Genomic DNA, 20,002 nt, shown 5'->3' on the forward strand with positions numbered 1-20,002 from the left:
CTTACTGAAGAGGCTTGTAAGAAGTAACAAACTACTTTTTTTTTCAAGTTCAAATCTTAGAAGTCTTCAAAAAGTTTGCAACCTTGACCTAACCATCCATGGTTATGATTTTTATTTTTTTATTATTATGTTTCTTTAATAGTATAAAGGATTTATTTTTTCTTTCAATACTGATTGTGGCTGGGCTTTATTTCACATTTATAATGATTTGGCAATGTGTAAGCATGATTACACTTTCTGCAAGGTGTAAAAAAAAAAGTCAAGGTAAATTAAGTGATACAGAAATATCTCAATTGTTGAAATAGAGCTCACGACCTCCACTGGGAACAGCCTTGATTTTGCAAGATAATGACAGCTTTGATGATTATGTATTGGTGAAGTATTTCAGAGTGAGAAATTACTTATTTTATTCAACACTTCAAAACTGTGATTTATCTTTGTATCTGCCCCTATTCTGTTTTGGTGTGGGTTTGAATCACTGCCCATATTCACGGTGGAACACTACTTGCTTGGCTGTGTTCGGCTTCTAGCTTTTCCTAATAATAAATCAGTTTTAGACAGTCTGCAGTAAATGTTTTATCACATTTGAAAAATATAGCCTTATAAGTGCAGTATGGAAAAGCCAACAGTGTAAATTATAAAGCCCTTATATCGCACATCACAGCTTTCTTTCGTTGGTATTCATGCACTTTCTCTTATTTTGTGTCATGCACAGTAACCACCTCTAGAGGGACTCACAGCACACAGTTGTTGTCGTAGGGCTGCAGCTACACCTTGTGCTCATGCATTGTATTGTCAAAACTACCAGTACAACATACAGTATATAAACAAAAGAAAACTTACATTGCATACCTCTGTCTATTCTGAAATAGTCCTGACCAGTTGTATATTGTATTGTATTATATTATATTATATATTGTCTCCCAGTCCCTCTCTACTTCAGAGGCTTACAAGCTGCGTGTAAAATCCCTCCATGAAAGCAAGCCTCACTACAGGATTACTGCCTCAAAGAGACTTAAGGAATGACACGTGTTGCACACTTACTACCTGCAAACTATAAGATAAAATGGACAGACAATATTTTAAAATATGGAGTTGTACTGGACAAAAGAAGATGAAATGATGAGACTGGAGATGGACTTTCTAAACAAGGAAACAATAAGAGAGGGAAAAAGTGACTTAGTGAATGTTACTTGCTTTGCTTAAATGAACAACTTGGAAATGAGCGACGCAGCTGCAGCAATGGCTCCTCTGTCTCCAGGCCTGAGTGGCAGCCCACAGCCTCCAAATTCTCCCAAGAAATCTCCAATTCAAAGTCTTGGATCTATATCTCCGGGAATGCTGTCCCCTGCTATGGCTAGAGCAAATTCCAATGAGGAAGCAAAATCATCTTTGAGTGTTGCCAACTCACCCACTCATTCAATCATGAGCTCCCCAAAACTATGGCATAAGAAGTCCATATGCAGACTGGCAGAGGAGTTCTTCTGGATTGGAGGGAGTGTGGTGGCACAGCCCAAATGGAGACTGGGACAGATAAGTGAGTAAAGTCATTTTATAATGTTCATCTGAAATAATTATTCATGTTCATGCATCTCATGGAAAGATCACATCTTATTGTTGATTACTGTCATCAGAAAAACAAAGCACAGAATATTGTAGCAGCAATGTAAGTAATATAAGTGGTAGTAAATAACATGTATAAAATATAATTTCTTCCTGCAAAGAATATAGATATTTCTGAAATGTTCAGCATAGTAACACATGTACAGACTATGGTTACAACTAGTAAGTGATAATTTTTTTCAGTTTGAGCTGTATAATACTTCAAAATAGTTTATTACTGATTAACATAACACATTTTTATTCTTTTTTGACATTTTGATTTAATAATGCTGTTGCTTTTGTTATAAAAGGTCTAACAGCCCTAGTATAGACACAGATGCAGTAACCCAAAATTGAATAATCTGATATCTAAATATTACACATAGAATTCTAAGTATCAGTAATGTATCAATAAACAATTGGTAACAAAAAATCATTCTAAGTAGGCTTTGCTATAACTACTCCTAGAGATAGAGTAAAAGTAACAGGCTGCACATATTAGGTCTTTAACAGTTATATTTCTGTGTCAGCCCTTGTCCCTGACACACACTGAAGCAGCAGATAATGGGCATATGGACAGCAGACAATCCCATGGGATTAGCCTCAATGATGTTCAGGGGTGCGTCACGTCCATCTTAGCTGTAGATTACAAACAACCTCACACAGGAGACAAAACAAATTTTAGCAACTTCATACTACACAATTAAATTTACAATCTGGATATGTGGTGATTTTGTGAAAACTAACAGATTAAACGTATGTGTCTGTTCAAGGTGATCTCAATTGTCAGGTCAAGACCTTACGGTCTAAACGATATTTTTCAAAATAGCACTAACTGCTCTCTTAGATTTAGAGCTGTTTTTGCATGCATTTTTCTATTAGTTACAGTTACAGCTTTGCTCAAATTGTTACTTACCCTGAAAAGGTGGCAAGCCTCTTGGTGCCTTAGCAAATGATTCAATTTCAGGAGGATGCTTTTGGTTCATAAACAGTACAATTGAGGGCGCATAAAACAATAACTGTACAGTAAGAGTTTTTTAGGTATTTGTTGATAGTTGCTGTAAACACAATGTTCTTCATGTTCTTCATAATAAAGTTGTTTTTCATAATGACTCATAATAACTTATCTTGCAGTTGAGAGATGTATGTGCACCATGCAGACGGGGACACAGATGAGCAAACTGAAAGGGAAGAAGAAGGGGCTGGTACGCTTCTTTTACCTGGATGAACACAAGTCCTGTATCCGCTGGAGACCATCACGGAAACACGACAAAGCCAAGAGTGAGGATCTAAATACAATAATAAAACCAGTATATAGACATACCTTATTTCAGTAATAGAGCAGCAAATTCATAAAGTTTCATTGGGATTACTTAATAACAGTGAGAAATCAACTTAACAAATGAACAAAATAGCACTCAGATGTTGTATTTGAGTTTAGTTATATTAATTGGAATACCTAAAGGTGCATATTGAAAAACCACAGGTTTTTGTCATAGCTTGGTAAAATGCAAAGTTCACAGCTTTGAGTATAAAATCTATTCACACGTACTGCATAAAATATTAATGAACCTATTAACACATGACAAACTGCAGAAAAAAGAGAAAGGTATTTTAGTATGAAAATAGACTTGAAATTACACTTACTGAATGTTCTGTTGCAGTAACCATTGACTCAATCCATGAAGTTCGGGAGGGGAAGAAGTCTGAGATGTTCCGCAGATACGCCGACAACCGTTTCGACCCCAACTGCTGTTTCAGTATTTACTTTGGGGCTCGGGTCAAGTCCTTGGACCTGGTGACCACTAACGCAGAACAGGCCCGGACATGGATCCATGGACTCAAGTACCTCATGGCCGGGATCAGCGATGAGGACAGCCTGGCCCGCAGGCAGCGAACACGAGACCAATATCCTTTTCTTAACTATTTAATAACAAATCAGATAATATCTCCTGAGTATCATTGTTGCCATAACGACTCTGATGGTGCTTAGAAGAGTTATAATTGATATTTCTGTTTTTTAATTCCAAGTTGTCCAGATTTTGTGCTAATTTATGTCTGGGTCTGGCCCAATTAAGATTTAGAGCTTCCTATGGGCTTGGTGAGCACAATGGCACAAGCAATCCATATTTTAGTCATTATATTGAATTTTTTGGTGTATAAGTGCCACTTACTGCTTGCACTGATTAAAAAACAACTCATTACAGATTAAATAAATACTTCTATATGCACATAAAGTATAATTTGTATTTGTATTGTTCAGTGTGGTTCAGACTATAGGGGGCAACCCTTGTCACATCTATTAAGAAACACTAGTCTAACTGTCTAACTGTCTATTGTTTAATAAAGATTTAGGCTGATATTAAACACTTTTAATCTAATATTTTCTGTCGTGGTAAATAGTTCAATAATCACTGTAATGGAAATCTTAACTTTGTGGTTGATCCTTTACTCCAGCTCAAATGGTTGCAGCAGACTTTCTCTGAGGCTGATAAAAACGGTGATGGGACTCTGAGTATTGGAGAAGTTCACCAGCTGCTCCACAAACTCAATGTTAATCTACCAAGGCAGAAAGTCAAGGAGATGTTTCAGGTGAGGTGTCCTACACAGATAATACGCACCGTTAGGTATGCGGTAGGTCATATGGATTTAAAATCATCTAATCAAAATACAGATTGAATAACTTGACTTAGTCACTGACATGGCATTTTTTTGCCAGAAACTCCAAAATTTTATTACAGATTTTTATCATTGCAGCATGCAACATAGATATTAACCAATTGTTTGGTTGCTTGTGCAATTGCTGCAAGTCGCCCAATTTTGACGTTGGGTTTTGTTTTACATAACTTATAATTTTGATTCAGTAGCTACCAGTCTAACCCAATGTACTCATTCTGCAAGTCTAGATAAACAGAGTAGGTCGCAACAGGCAGCCACACATAGAAGACTAAATAAAGACTATTTACTAACACCTTAGAACGATAGTGATGCCCACACTGCTCACTCCAATCACAACAATTGCAGTTATGACAGGAAGGGCATCTGTCTTAAAAATCTGCCAAATCACACTAATTAACTAAATTATATGTTTGTCTCATTATCAGTCATCGGCACTATTTCACTCAAGGGAATGTAAATGTAGTAGCTCCCTGTAAAGCCAAGCAAAGCAAACTAAACAAATTACTACAAGCAGAGACAGAGTAAGGAGAGAGAGAGCCAAAAAACATTATGCAACACTGCAGATGATTTACTATGGCAACCCAAGTAGAAAGGAAAGAAGATTCTGAAGGCAAAAATGGGTAATACTAGTAAGTTTGTACATAGACACACTCAGCCCCAGGACTAACACTGGACAAAGCGCCAATGGACAAATATGCAGTGTGCAGTTTTTTGGCAGTGCAGCAGTACAGTCCTGCAGGAGTGAGCTAGCCCCCACTGAGAGGACCAGATGGCCTCAGTTTAAGCTGCAATAGTGCAGTTTGGTGTCTCTGTCCTCCCGTCCAAAATGTGGCTTTTGGGAGGGATCATGAAAAACACTTTGGCCGGCCAGTTTTTCACAATATGCTCCAAAAGTGAAAAACATATGTAGGATATTGTGTTCCAATAGAATGAAAGAAGGATATGAATATAAAGGGAGGCAAAGAATTCAGGGGAACTGGACATGAAAATAATACAAATGACTTTGGCTTTATAGGGGACTAAACAAGCACATTTAGTTGAGTTACTACCACTGCAATTGCGCATAAATTTCCCTTCTGTAAGCACACACACATATATTATGGTTGTATGTGTTTAATGATTGCCAACATTTTTATGCCTGGTAAACGACTAAAAAGTTAAGGAAAATAAATAGAATGGACCATTTAGTAAGGTTTTAGGATGACATTAACAATTAAAAATGTTCAATTATCACTGTAATGAAATCTTACCTTTTTGGACCTTAAGTACATGCCAAAATATCAAACAAAAAAGATGATTTGCTTTATTAATTTTAGCTGCCAATACTTTACTTTACTACTCTCTTCTCACAGGAAGCGGACACAGATGAAAACCAGGGATCTCTGGGCTTTGAAGAGTTCTGTTCATTTTATAAAATGATTTCAACGAGAAGAGACCTCTACCTCATCATGATCTCATACAGCAACCAGAAAGAAGTAATGGACTTACAAGATCTGGCACGCTTTTTGGAAATCGAACAGAAGGTACAATCATATTGTCAATTTTGGTTTAAATGGGCTATTTTTGTGAAAATCATAAATAATTACAATTCCTTTTTTTTAGATGCGCGGTCTAGCAAGAGACTATCTAGTGGATATTGTGCACAAATTTGAGCCTTGTCCTGAAAATCTGCAACATTTAGTCCTGGGCATTGATGGTAATTCTGTTTTTAGTATTATGATACCTTTAAAAAATTCTGAGCTTTTTAACTATGCTTTACAATTCTTTCTTTCTAAGGTTTTACAAACTACATGCGAAGTCCAGCGGGGGATATCTTTAACCCTGAGCACAATCAGGTGAACCAGGACATGAGCCAGCCTCTGAATAACTATTACATCGCCACATCTCACAACACATACCTGACCGGTGACCAACTGCTGTCCCAGTCCAGAGTGGAGATGTACTCCTATGTGCTGCAGGACGGCTGCCGCTGTGTGGAGGGTGAGGCATGAGTTAGAATCTCCACAAGTCTGAGTTAGCTGTTTTAGATGGTATAAACATCCTAAAGAAATACAGCTAGGCCTGTACTATGTAACTTTTCTTCTGGAGGACCAGTCACCTGCTTGTCTCCATGGAGATGTTATTTTCTTTTCCTGTAATGTTTCATAGCATGGCATTAAACTTAGGCTATCAATTTCTATGGACACAAAAAGGTGACGCCACAAGGCAAAGTTACAGATCAGATCTTACAGTAAGAACTAAGAATTTAATAAATTAAACCAACCACTGCAGTTTGGCTTTTGCATTTACTCGCAAAGGCGGAAATTAGTTAGACTATGTCATGAGGTAAACAAACAAATCTCATCAGCATGGGATCTTATGTATCAAACTCAACCCAGTGGTATGTTCAGCAAGATGTCATTTTTTCTTGAGTATTACTGCTCCTCCGAGATAGAGAAATTTAAATAGATCCAACATCTGTCAGAAATATGTTAAATGCCAAAACTGCTCAACCATAGTTGATGTAGTAACTTACTTTTCTTGACTTCTTGCCTTGCCAGTGGACTGCTGGGATGGTCCTGATGGAGAGCCCATTACACCATGGTTACACTCTGACGTCCAAGATCCTCTTCAGAGATGTGATAGAAACAATTAACAAATATGCCTTCACTAAATCACCGTAAGTACATCTGTGTTTCCAAAACTCAAATGTACAGCCTCAAGTTGAGCAGAACTTGTACGAAAATCCCATAACATATTTTGGCATTGCTTCCTATTTCCAATAGTACATTTGGGTTTCCTTTTTTCACACACATAAGGGATATATTAGTCACAGAATTTTAGCTGCCAAGAAAGTATTGGTTTATAATCTACACTGATATGAGAATGTATTGTCAGATATTTAGCACGTGGGCCAAATGGGAGTATGTCCTAATCACTCACAAAGTACTACAATAATTGGCATTTTCTTTGTCAGTGTCAATGTCATTTGATTTTTTTTCATAAGAAAAAACTTTGTCATTAACTGGTCTTTGAATGACAAATCAAGAAAAAATACTATTGTTATACTTCTTCTTTAATGGTAGTATTTTTAGCATGAGCATTAGCACATGTTCATTTTTTTCAACTAGCAGTTTTCAACTCAATAACAAACACAACACAACAAAATCATAATTTAAAAAACACAGCCTAAAGTTAGTAGCAAATTTTAAACATGTTTTGTACTTTACCTTGACTTATTTGTCTCGTCCTCCTTCCCAGATTCCCGGTGATCTTGTCCATAGAAAACCACTGCACTGTGCCTCAGCAGAAGAAAATGGCGGAGTATCTGAAAGAGGTGCTCCAGGACAAACTGGACCTGTCCTGTGTCAACACGCCAGAGTTTAGGAAGCTGCCCTCTCCTGAGCTTCTCAAGGGAAAAGTCCTCATCAAGGTTTGATCGACTGGTTTTATTTCGAGCTTTGACAGAAAATATGGCATTCACCTTTAGTTTGCAATACCTTTTTACAGATTTGTTGCATGCACTGAATGACATCTAGGGCCTAGCTAGCCTATACCTTAACAAGGCAATCAGGTCTTAACTGCACCAACAATTTGTTTTTTAGGGTAAAAAGCTGCCCGCTAACCTTGACCCTGATGCAGAAGAGGGAGATGTGTCGGATGAAGACACTGAAAATGAGGACATTGAGGAGGAATCAGATGAAGATGACGATCCTCAGGTGAATCATTTATCGTTATTTAAAGTTAGTAACATGGCTGCTGATGATTTAAATCATGTGGTGAATCAAATTAAACAGGATGGGAACAGTGCAGCATCTGCCAACCAGTCCAAAAAGACAAAGCGTTTTGGAAGGTCTATCATGAGGAGTTTCAAACGAAAGGTCATTTAAATACCTTTTTTGTATATTACATGTAAGCTTTTGTGCATGTAAAATTTCTTGAATGTCACTTTAGTTGTGATTTGGCACCACAGACCCTGCTTAAGGCCTATAGTCGCTAGGAGTGGTTTCATGATTCCCCCAACTGAAGTGATGAGTATGATGGATTTGTGTTTTAGAGAAAAAAGAAGCACCCCAAACACAAATCTGTGTCAGATGGAGACTCAGACTATAGTGGCAGCAGAGACAGGACTCAGATCATCTACCATCCAAAGTGAGTAAATCTCAAACTAAAGACAAACATTCACCAAGAGGTGAATCTACTACTGGAAAGATCTTCTGCATTTACATAAAAAGTAAACATACTATATATATATATATATATATATATATATAAAATGTATTCTCAGGTTTATTGATTTGCAATAACCTTCATGAATTTGTTTATATATTTTGTAGGGAAATATTGTGTGTATAATAATGTGTTTGCAGCCCACAATACAAAATGTATTACTTTCCTGCATTACCGTTTGTTATTTGCCATGTTTTCTTGCAGAAAAAGAAAAACTATGAGGCTATCCCGAGCTCTGTCTGATCTGGTCAAATACACCAAATCAGTCCGAGTGCATGACATAGAAACACAAGGTAATTAAGGTAGTACAATTATTTTTACACACTATTTTTTTTATCACAATTAACTTTGAATGCCACTTATTCATTTGTCTTTTAGCTTATACAAACAGTTGGCAGGTCTCTTCCCTGAATGAGACAGTTATGAACCAGATATTGCAGCTAAAGCCCGGAGAGTTGGTGCGTTTTAACCAGAGACAGCTCCTCAGAGTTTATCCCTCCAACTACAGAGTGGACTCCAGCAACTTCAACCCTCAGCCGTACTGGAACACAGGCTGCCACATGGGTAAGACTTAAATAAGCTATTACAGCTTCTTGTTATATGCAACATTTTAAAGACATTTTACCATTCAAAATATATATCGTGTTCTGTAAGGAATATGATTATTGTGTTTAGTTTAGTTTAGTTTAGTTTAACGGTATTGATATTAGTCTCCTGGACAGTTGTAAAATGTACAGTGAGATGAATATTTATTTGAATATATAATACATAAATAGCAAATGCTATCATAACATTTGTTTAATAAATCACAATATATAAGACTGTTTCAGATTACTTTTTCTTTTTCATTCATGGGCCCCATATTTTGGAATGCTAAAACAGTGACCTAAATTATTCTACATGCTGGTATCACTTTCCGGCTCTTCTCAGTACAATGCATGTGTGGCAGTTATTCAGAGGCAACAAATGTTTTGCATTTTTATATTTTTATTTTTTAGATAAAATTTAGTCTTGTACAATATGTTGATAAAGACAACATAGTCAATTGCACATAACGTTTTTGACTGTGAACGTGAACGTGAATCTTTCAGTTGCAATGAATTATCAGACTGAAGGTCGAATGCTTGAACTGAACCGAGCCAAGTTTGCCAGTAACGGGAACAGTGGATACATTCTGAGGCCCAAGTGCTTAAATAAAGGTGGGTATTTTGTGTTATAACTGCTTCATATATATCATATTACATAGACAATATGTGTTTTTTTTCACTATAGGTGCCTTTAATCCCATGTTAGATGATCCTCTGCCAGGATGCAGAAAAACCCAGTTAGTTCTGAAAATTATTAGTGGACAGCAGCTTCCAAAACCAAAAGATTCAATGCTGGGAGACAGGGGAGAGGTAGGTTTTCATTATAATTTATGAATACTCACTAAAATAAATAGAAAATATATCTTACATATATTACATATTTGTTTTCCCCTTCCAGATTATTGATCCCTATGTTGAGGTGGAAATTATCGGTCTACCTGTTGACTGCAAAAAGCAACAAACAAGAGTGGTAGATGACAATGGTAAAATATTAAAATATCTGTGAAGTTCATAATAGTTAGTCTATGCTTAAAATGTGTTCTGTTACCAAGGTTTTAACCCTATGTGGGAGGAGACTCTTGTGTTCAACATTAAAATGCCTCAAATAGCACTGGTGCGTTTTGAAGTCTGGGACCACGATTCGATCGGACGGGACTTCATTGGACAAAGGACTATAGCTTTAAGGAGTATGCTGCCAGGTACACAAATATCTGTATTAACTACAGTATTCATATCATAGATTCAAATATATTTTAACATGATTGATTTCAATGTGACATAGGTTATCGGCATGTGTACTTGGAAGGCATGGCAGAATCTTCCATCTTTGTTCATGTTGCCATCATTGACAGTACTGGAAAGGTAAGATTTCAGTTTAGTTCATGCATGTTCTGAACTGTGTCAAAAAATGTCTATGTTATGGGTAAGTACAGTGTATTTCTGGGGCTACAAGTACTACAGCTTTATACTTGAATAAAGAGAATACAAATTTTTTATAAAAATAATAAATAAATGAATAAGAATGTAAGTGGGATATTATTTTACTGTACTTTTTGATCCTGATGTTCATTTTCCAACCAAGTTCCCACATACTGCCAACAAATTTTAGCATGTAACTGTAACATTTTCATCTGACAGGCCAAACCCACCAATGCTGTTAAAGTGGCCAAGAAGCAAATCCAGAAGGCAGCTCAGAAGCACATAAAGGGACAGCCACGGCAGGCGTCTTTGGACTTCTCCATCCAGTCTTCAGATGATGGTCGCCCAGTTTTTCGTAGAGATCTGGACTCATTTTCTCAAGACAGTAAAAATGGGGACATATTTCCCTTTGTCCCTGGCCCTACAGCTATGGCATCTAACCACAAGGGGGCAATGAGTGAGCCAGTGCGGCGCGCCCATAGGGTCAAAATCCAAGAGCCTCCCAAGAAACCAAAGAGAGGGATTTTGATGCGAATGGCTTCTATTGAGTCTCCTCCTTTGACTCCTGCACCCTTCGTTTCACCGGACAGTTTTGACATTGTATCCCAAGATTATTCTGACATCTCTGGTGCTGAGAATAACAGTTTAATAGAAGTAGAGCCACAACCTGTGCCTCTTCCTGATTTTGCAGAAGAGGAAGAAATTCAAACTTGTGAATTTGAGCAACCTGAAATATTGGAAGATTCACCACAAGAACTAGAGGAAAACAATGAAATGGACACACAAATTGACATTGCCTCTGAGCGTCAGTCCCTCCCTCGACACATTTCACGACCTCTCATCCCGCCCCCATCTCCCCCCCGAATCCGCCGAACATTAGAAACCCCAGTTAACCCAAGACCCTCCTCACCAATAAGGACCAAACACCGCTCGCAAAGTTGCCCGCCAAAACGGTTATCTTCCCAGACACCCATGGTAAACCGTAAGACTGTTTTCCAGAAAACACCGGAGAGTTTTAGTAGTCAGGTGAGGCCTATTCCCAATGGTGTGTGTCTGTCTGAGAGTTCCTCCATTAGCAGTGGCAGCACGGACAGTCTGGAGTTTGTGGCTTCAAGTGTCCCAGCCGGAGCGGGACAAGATGACGGCACTTTGCAACGAGAAATGAAGGCACTTTTTGAACAGAAGATGAGAGAAATTCGCTGCAAGTCACCTCTGATTTTTGAAGATGAGTCAGGATAGTTATAGGCACATCATTTTTTAAGATGCTGTCAGCTGAATTTTGGAGGATTTAGACTGCATTCCCAATTGCAGTCTAAAACCAGAAACAAATCTGCACTTTCTTTGGTCCTGTTCTAGTCCTGATTTAGACATGGTCTAATTAACTTTAATTTAATCAAATCAGATGCACTGAGGACAAACTGGGAATGACACATGAGTACACAGTGCAAATTAAGCAATAACACTCCTCTCCATGGATATTAGTTCATAAAATAATAAAAATTCCGTGTTGAAATTTTTTGTTTTTAAAAATTATTATTATAATATTTGACAAACCCTCTCTGAACACCAGTACAGATACTTGAGACAATATTTTACCCATCCCTAGATTATTTCTGAGGTTAGTCCCAGTTAAATCAATTTTGATATGGCGGCTGTGCAAATGTGAACAGCGCCTAAACCAGAACATAGACAAGACCAAACCAAGTCTAAGTTAGGACTCAGCATTGATCAAACCAGGATCCAAGAAGTGTGGATGTATCCTTCATTTTACTGTTGTGTGTAAAAAAAAAAAAGATTGTTTGTTTAAATAATAGAGCCATTTGGTAGTGAAAAAGTACATGGCAGTTTTATTCACCTGCTACATTGTTTACATGAATAACTGTCATATACACTCTGCTGGGAATGTTTACAGAATCAATTTCTTTTATGTCATTGCCAATTGTACATAAAATATCAGAAAATGTGCACTACAAGTAGAAAACATTACAGTTTATTATTGAACTATTTTGAGTCACGCATGCAAATCTCTGTAAACTCCGTAAATATTTTGTTAGTAAAAATGTCCAGTCATGTTATAAAAATTTGACATTCAATTTTATGGTTTGTCCTTGTTGTTATCATTAGTTTCCTGTGGTATTGCCTTGTTGGTCAAGCGCAGACTTAGCTGTTCAACCAGCACGGAGCAACAAGATTTCTATGGGGGAAAATAGAACACATTGTATAAATATAAAATCATGTGAATTTTATCCTACTGAAATTAGTTTAGTCAGAAAAAGTTTAAGATTAAGGTATATTACATCAGTCTGCTTCATCATCAAGATGTAAAGCATTCTGGGATGGGAGACAAAGTTACTATGTATTTAATCATAGTATCAGCATTTATTAATAGTTGTTTGGTTTGTGGATAATGATTAAGGTTATAATATAATTCTAAGAGTAAGAAAGATAATGTTTGATGTAAAAATGTCAATTCAATACTTCAAAAAGTCAAGCAAGTTTAAATTTTTTATTATCTGTCTGTCTATGCCACATTAACATTACCTTATCATTTGGAAAGTTTCATTTCAAAATGCCAGTAATGCACTAGACTAAAGAAGTGGTCATCTGTGAGAATGAAGGTGAATGAAGGTAAATTACGGAACTCTTTGTTGCTTAGCCAGTAATAATTGTAAATAATGGTAAACTTGACATCTCATGATAAGCACAGACACTAAAGTGTGATATTGTATAATATGACTATGCACATTGCATACTGTACCTTCTGCACTGCTGCGGTGTTTCGGCTGTGTGCGGCGAGCTCCAAGAGGGCCAGCACGAGCCCCAGGCCTAAGCCCAGAGACAAGAGCAAGAACAGCCCTTTAAGCTTATGTGGGGGTGCCTCTGTGGTCTCGGTCTGATCCTGGTCCAAGCAGTGACTGCCCCACCACTTACTACGCAGGTACTCCAGCTCCCCAGCCTCACCCAGCTCCAGGATTGCCAAACTCAAGTTCTCTAAGAAAGGAGAGCCTGAAAAAAAGTTTGGTCACACTTTATAGTAACTATACCTTAATTAGCCTTTATAAAGCATTTTGAAATACTCTAACATATTATCAAAAGTTCATTAAGTTAGTACATGATTAGGCTGTGTCATTAAGTTATTACATCATTAAGCTGTTAAAGATGTTGTTCCCAAAGCAAAAATATTGATAGCAACAGCAGTCTAGCAATAAGGCCATCAAACTGAAATCTGATTGCTCAATAGCATTCTTGTACAGTGCCTCGTCTGTTCCATATGGGGGGAAAGTAAAAGTTTTTTGCTCATTCATTGTTTCAGAAATCATTAATATCTTTATCAATATCTAAAATCACTGCCACTAAATTACCAAAACAAAAATCAAGGTTTACAGGTTATTATGACCAAGGATCATGGGCATTTTAAAGTTGCCAAGTTGCTTTTTTATTTGCATCATTTTGCTACTGTATAAGGAACCCCAAGTTTAATTTCCTGGTTGGAGAGTCTAATCTAAAATCACAAGCAGCACAATGCAAGAGACTCTTCAGCTCTATATTAACCTCTTTTACTTTCACTGAAAATAATATTATTATTATAATATTATTATTTTTTTATTCATCTTAAATCTATACTGTACCAAAAGGTGCTGCAATACTGTATCCTCTCATTCCAATGACCTCATGAGTCCGAACCAGTTCACAGTGCCGCGCCACAGCCAGATCCAGAGACACAGACTCTCCGATGAAGGCGTAGTTCCCCTCTCTGGCCCTGCGCACCCCCTCGTCCATCGAAGACACTAAACTCTTACTCCTCTCCATGTGCTCATAGATCCTCCGATAGACCATGTTACTGGAATTCTGCAAAAAAAACAATGGATGCTCAAAAAATTACAAAGGATATGCATTATGACCAGTGACAAGTGAAAACAGTACTAAAAAATGTGTTAAATATATTGTATAATGGGCACCAAAATAACAGGAAGATGGCTAAGCAAGTGACTGCAGCTCCTGTTGGGCTTTGTAGTGGCTAGTGCATTTGACTTGTCTGTAATTAGCTTCCTACATATTTTGTATTATTCCTTCAGTAAATATTTATTAAGGATACAAGTACAGACACATGATCCATAAAATAATAATCATTCCTTGCATTCCTTGATTTTTTTTCTTAGATTTTGTTTTATTATGACAAATGTAATAATTATACTACTAATTTGGTTAGTAGTTGAGTTATTGAATTCTTTTTCATTGGGTATATGTCCATGCAAGCTGATTTTCAATTCCCATGTGCATGACCTGTGCTATACACTACAGAAATACAGGAAATATAGGGCCTTTTATAAAGTATTTCATATGCTTATGGAGGCTTATATGTTTCTACCCTGTTCTGACTGCAAATCATCATAAGGTGTCTCAGTGCTCAGTCTCAGAAAGGTGCAATACATCCAATAACCTTGAACATGTTCTAGTATCTATCATAAATATGGCTAAAAAAGGGTGCAGTGACAGCACAGGTCATGCACATGGGAAGTGAAAATCAGCTTGCATGGTCATATCCAATGAATAAAAATATACAGCTGCTCAAATGCACTGAAGATTTTGATGACTTTGAGATACATGCAAAAATACTCGATGCTGTACTAAATATTTTAACCCACCTTGAAGAATGCAAGAGTAGACCCTGCCATGCACCCATACTCCATCTTGTCCTGATTAGCCAGATCTTCAAATCCTTTCACTGTTAATGAAGAGGACTGTGTGGAGCTGGAAGAGCTCAGGTTTGTAAAATAATGGGCCAAAAGGAACAGAGTGAATAACCACCAACAGCAGCTGACCACACGCCCAGAGACAGACTTGGGGTGAGGACCGGCCCCTACATGACAAAAGAGAAACATCAAGTAGTATGTCTATATTATTAATGGGTGAAATCATATTCGAAACATTTCACACAACATTCTGAACATCTGTAGACATATTCTGGCTGTGTGTCAAATAGATTATAGATATGTATTGTGACAAATAAATAATAGATGTATATCAGTGGTTAAGCACTTAAATGTCTTTACATTCTGCAACTAGTTTAAAGAATGTGTAAGCATATGTTGTATGCTTCTTCTTACCTTGTAAAGTCAGACCTCCAACTGTATACCACAAACTGTGCACAATACTGAACCTGTTCTGATCACTCTCAGAAACCCATTCACAAGGACTCAACCTGCAAATGACATCATTGCAATATTAGTACTGCAACCAGATATGAGGTTGTTTAAAAATGTTTGTAAGTTGTATGTTGCTGACCGAGCAATTAAAAACATGCAGACTGCAGTTCCCAGATAGGCCATTAGTAGGCTAACCCAGGTCTGAGTGTTGAATGGGGTGAGGAAGGTGAAGGATCCCTGGTTTTCCGCTTGATCTCTTCGGAGCAGAATGCTGATTCCTGTCTGCATGAACGGTTTGGTCATCCCCACGACCTTCGCTCGAGCTGCTGTCAGAGTGAGAGGAGCTACGGCCAGATCTGCCTCCTAGAACAAAGTGTTAAAGAATGTAGTAAAAAATAATACTCAATTTTAAAGGGCTACGCTATTTTCTGATCTATATTATAATGTTGTTTCCCCATCAAAAACACATGGAGATGTGTTTTGTTTCACACACAACACACAAACCCTGCATATTTAGGCTTTCTTAGGAGTTTTTTCTTAAATAGAATGTGGTAATACATGAACAACTTAACAACAACTAAAACTTAACAACTCCACTACAATGATTCAGACCATTTCAGCCACGGAATTGCCCGTCTCTACTGAACTAAAGTTAAAATGATCATTAAAATGTTTGGAGACATGGCAGAGGATTGTGGGAGGAGAGAGGGGAAACATATCTTTAGTGGAAATGAGTCCAAACTTTAGAACTACAAGTAGAACAAAAAGTTTCAATGTGAGGAAATAAGAGCCTATGTTGCTATTATGGATATGGAAGATAAAAAGATAATAAAGATTTTCATGGTGATGACTGTCTACAAAAGCTAAAAAGTAATGCATGAGAAAAGGACAACAGCCAAGGTCAAAGTCTCAGAACAAATAGCCTTTATATACAGGTGAGTAGGCAGATGAGGCATTGGTGCGCTCATGGCCCATATTTAGGCTTTCTTAGTTTTTTTCTTAAATGGAATGTGGTATTAAAGGAACAGCTTAACAACAACTAATATGTAACAACTTCACTAGAATGATTCAGATGATTTTAGCTCTGGAATTGCCCGTCTCTACTGAACTAAAGGTAAAATGTAGCCATTGACTGACAATGGGTAACATGGCTAAAGCTTACAAGAATTCATTTTGTGTAATAAATCTATCAATTCAAAAGATATATTTAGTTTTAAATCATTAATTGCTATAACAACCTACATGGATAGCACATTTTCATATTGAAAGTGCTTTACATTATATTTTTCTTTCACATACTGACTGAAATGCTGTCACCAATATGCACCAGTGGCCACTTAGTCACACATTGTGTGGGTGAAATGTCTTGCCCAAGGACACAAGAACAGGTCACTTCGGTCAGAGCAGGGATCTACCAATCAAGTTGAGCTCTCCCCTTTCCTTGTGCGACTGTTGACTGTTTAGACATTCACATTGTACAGCATATTTATCATGACATATTTTCTTTTTGACAGAGCCCTGGCACAGAAAATACCACTAATAATACCAGTATGCTTAACTTTGTGCATCAACTACAGCACCAAGTAAACAATGACATTTATTTATTACCTAATAGAGAAAATATTTCATATGAAAACAGTTTGAGCTAAATATTTATGCCAGAGAATTAATACCTTAATACAATACCAACGACAATTTTGCACAATAGTGTTTTAATAGCCTCACCCCTCGGACAACCTCCCCGATCATCCCTTTCCAGTGCCCGCTTTCGTCAATTCGGCCGTATAAGCCGTCTTTCACCAGGTGCACTTTGTATGTGAAGCCCACTTTCTTGGAAACTTCAAAGAGGAGGTCCATGCAGAAGCCCTCCAGCTCCGAGTCTTTCGACATAGCGTATGGCTCTTGCTGTCAATAAACAAAATAAAAGTTAAGTAGACCTCTGTATGCTTGATGTTTAATTTGACGGCAAAGTTAGTTTTTATTTAATTATACCTTTATTGTAGTGACTTTCAGCTCTGTTTCCACTGAAAGACAGAAAAGTAAATTAAAGGTGAATTAGTCTATTTTTTTTTTCTGATAGAGCATCTGCCACCTGTTTGTCTTTATGGAAATGCTTTGTCTGTGATTTTTCTGTATGGCTTTAAAGTCATCTATCTCCATGGAGACAAGCAGGTTATTAGGCCAAGTTACAGGTCAGATCTGTGGATAGGTAACCATACAAGGATGCATGCTTGTCAGAGCAATACAGTCACTCTTGATGCAAGATTGACAAGTTTAATGCTAGAGGAACATGATGACGCATCCTCCACTCAAAAAAAGTTACATAATGCACCTTTAAAGCAAGTCAATTTATACAGTTCTTGGAATTAAAATCAAGTTTCCACTTCAGTATTGCCCAATATTTTAGCCTTGCATTGTTTTGTGACACTTGTGTAAAGGAGTCAAACCAGCTGTTGAAAGCACGGTACTAATCTGTGCAAATGCAAGATTGTTTTTTTCCAGTTGGATGGTGAAAACTAGAGAACATATTAATTAATCACAAAAAAATAAAACTAAGTAATAGTTATTAACTTTAGTTGTTGAGTAATTGCATTGAAAAAACTGAAAAAATAGGCCTTCTATTTTGTCAAATCAAAGCCAAACCTCTATTCACTGTAATGGCCCAACTCTGCTGATCTAACTCTTTGTCTATTATTTGAAACAGCTTGGTGTTATGGCACGATTTCAAAGTTACATTTTAATTCAAAATCTCAAAGCTGTGCCGCTGTGAGACGGGGGCCAGTCAGAATCCATCAAAATACCAAATTCGGGTCTGGATCTCCACGGGCGAGTTTGGACAACCACCACATCCTCCTATTCAGAAAACCTACAACACTGAACCTTTGTTTTAATTCAAGACTTGATTTATTACCACTTTGAGTGGCTTATTTCCTATTTGGGTTTGTGAGTTGGAAAGGAAGTAGCACTAGCCTTTGATAATGAATAAATCTCACAGTTTTTATTTGTGATTCTGGAGAAATTTTGTATCAAATTCAGGAGAGAAAAGACAAGAAACTTTTGCCCAAGTAAATGATCAGGCAGTGAGCCATAATGTTACAAAATATGAATGCTTGAGTACAATTATTTTCTGTCAAGTTACCTAACTAAATCTATTCTGGAGAAAACAAGGATGAGCTGGTAAAACACTGTTTATGGAATTATTTACCTTAAAATATGACCAACTTTGCTGAACTCAAGGTATTGCTGAACTAAACCACAAAAGGCTAGTGATGCATTTTACTAAAAACAAGTAAACTTATAGAAAACGGCATCTTACCCGCATGACATATTCTTGTGTCAAATAGAAAGGCCAAAAAGAGCACAACAAAACTTAGCATCCTGATTCTTATCCTGGAAAAAAAGAGAAAAACAATCTTGATTTAGGATATAATACAAGGACAGAGACAAATAATCTGAGTGGAGACACAAAGAAAGACTGAGAAAAGACAAAAGCTGTAGGACCTGTAGTGTTGAAGGTTCTGTTGGTTCTGCTGGTTTAGTGAGCTCTCAGCAGTGATCCGGAGACAGTTATGATCATTAAAATGTTCAGAGACATGGTAGGGGATTGTGGGAGGAGAGAGGGAAAACATATCTTTGGTGGGAGTGACCCCAAACTTCAGAACTACAAGTAGAAGATAAAGTTCCAGTGTGAGGAAATAAGAGCCTATGTTGCTATTATGGATATGCAAGATAAAAATGGTTTCATCACTGATTATAAGATTCACACTTATTCTGCAGAAAATTAAGAATTTCATTGTGATGACTGTCTACTAAAAGTAATTTGTGGGAAAAGGACAACAGCCAAGGTCAAAGTCTCAGAACAAATAGCCTTTAGGCGAATAAAGCCAAATATAATGTGCTATTTTAACCTATTACACTGACGCGCTTGAAAATGCAAGGCTTTATAAGTCTATTGTGGTGGCTTACACATTATAATTCCCAAAGCAGCTGCTCACCTGACTGTTATGCCTCCCGCGTTGGTGTGGAGTGTTCAGAGAAGAATCCAAAAACAAACTCTGATAGTGTAGTATTATTTATTACAAAAACAGAGTGAAAAAGCCTAATTACAGACAAACGTCCGGGCGAGCTCTGGCCAATATGAGACACACACCCAAAGCAGATATCTTCAGATTTTATAGTTCTATAAGCCATCCCCTTTCGCAACCAGACCCCATACTGTCCAGGGTTTAAGCTTTCCAGATGTTGACTGTATGTTTATCTTACAGTTCTTGGAAAGTAAACCTCCCGCACTTTACTTCTTCCATACATTGAGACCTTATAGGGAACTATGAGGCTCACAGGCCTCAAAAGGGGAACATC

At 37.3% G+C, this 20,002-nt stretch overlaps 2 protein-coding genes across 2 annotated transcripts; one reads left to right on the forward strand and one right to left on the reverse strand.

Annotated features, from left to right (window-relative positions):
• Nucleotides 1-1,221: 1,221 nt before the first annotated feature.
• Nucleotides 1,222-12,443, forward strand: plch2b (phospholipase C, eta 2b). The gene is given in 21 exon segments (XM_055160338.1): nucleotides 1,222-1,537; nucleotides 2,737-2,883; nucleotides 3,267-3,509; nucleotides 4,064-4,194; nucleotides 5,634-5,804; nucleotides 5,884-5,977; nucleotides 6,058-6,261; nucleotides 6,822-6,855; nucleotides 6,857-6,940; nucleotides 7,522-7,693; nucleotides 7,866-7,979; nucleotides 8,058-8,141; nucleotides 8,318-8,412; nucleotides 8,695-8,783; nucleotides 8,869-9,054; nucleotides 9,582-9,689; nucleotides 9,763-9,887; nucleotides 9,976-10,060; nucleotides 10,130-10,276; nucleotides 10,360-10,439; nucleotides 10,716-12,443. Coding segments are annotated over 21 exon segments (3,729 nt in total). The 3' UTR covers nucleotides 11,736-12,443.
• Nucleotides 12,401-19,194, reverse strand: si:dkey-183j2.10 (glutamate receptor U1). Its single transcript, XM_020934146.2, has 10 exons — nucleotides 19,145-19,194; nucleotides 18,960-19,033; nucleotides 17,636-17,667; nucleotides 17,369-17,548; nucleotides 15,783-16,006; nucleotides 15,605-15,699; nucleotides 15,143-15,357; nucleotides 14,126-14,345; nucleotides 13,255-13,502; nucleotides 12,401-12,690 (listed from the first exon to the last, which is right to left on the reverse strand). Exons 2-10 carry the CDS (start codon nucleotides 19,018-19,020, stop codon nucleotides 12,592-12,594), a joined length of 1,374 nt encoding a protein of 457 aa, XP_020789805.2. The 5' UTR covers nucleotides 19,021-19,033; nucleotides 19,145-19,194; the 3' UTR covers nucleotides 12,401-12,591.
• Nucleotides 19,195-20,002: the final 808 nt, after the last annotated feature.

The sequence above is a fragment of the Boleophthalmus pectinirostris genome, unplaced genomic scaffold (assembly GCF_026225935.1).
Source record: "Boleophthalmus pectinirostris isolate CB_2022bp ecotype Guang Dong unplaced genomic scaffold, ASM2622593v1 HiC_scaffold_3, whole genome shotgun sequence".
In the NCBI taxonomy this organism is placed as follows: Eukaryota; Metazoa; Chordata; class Actinopteri; order Gobiiformes; family Gobiidae; genus Boleophthalmus; species Boleophthalmus pectinirostris.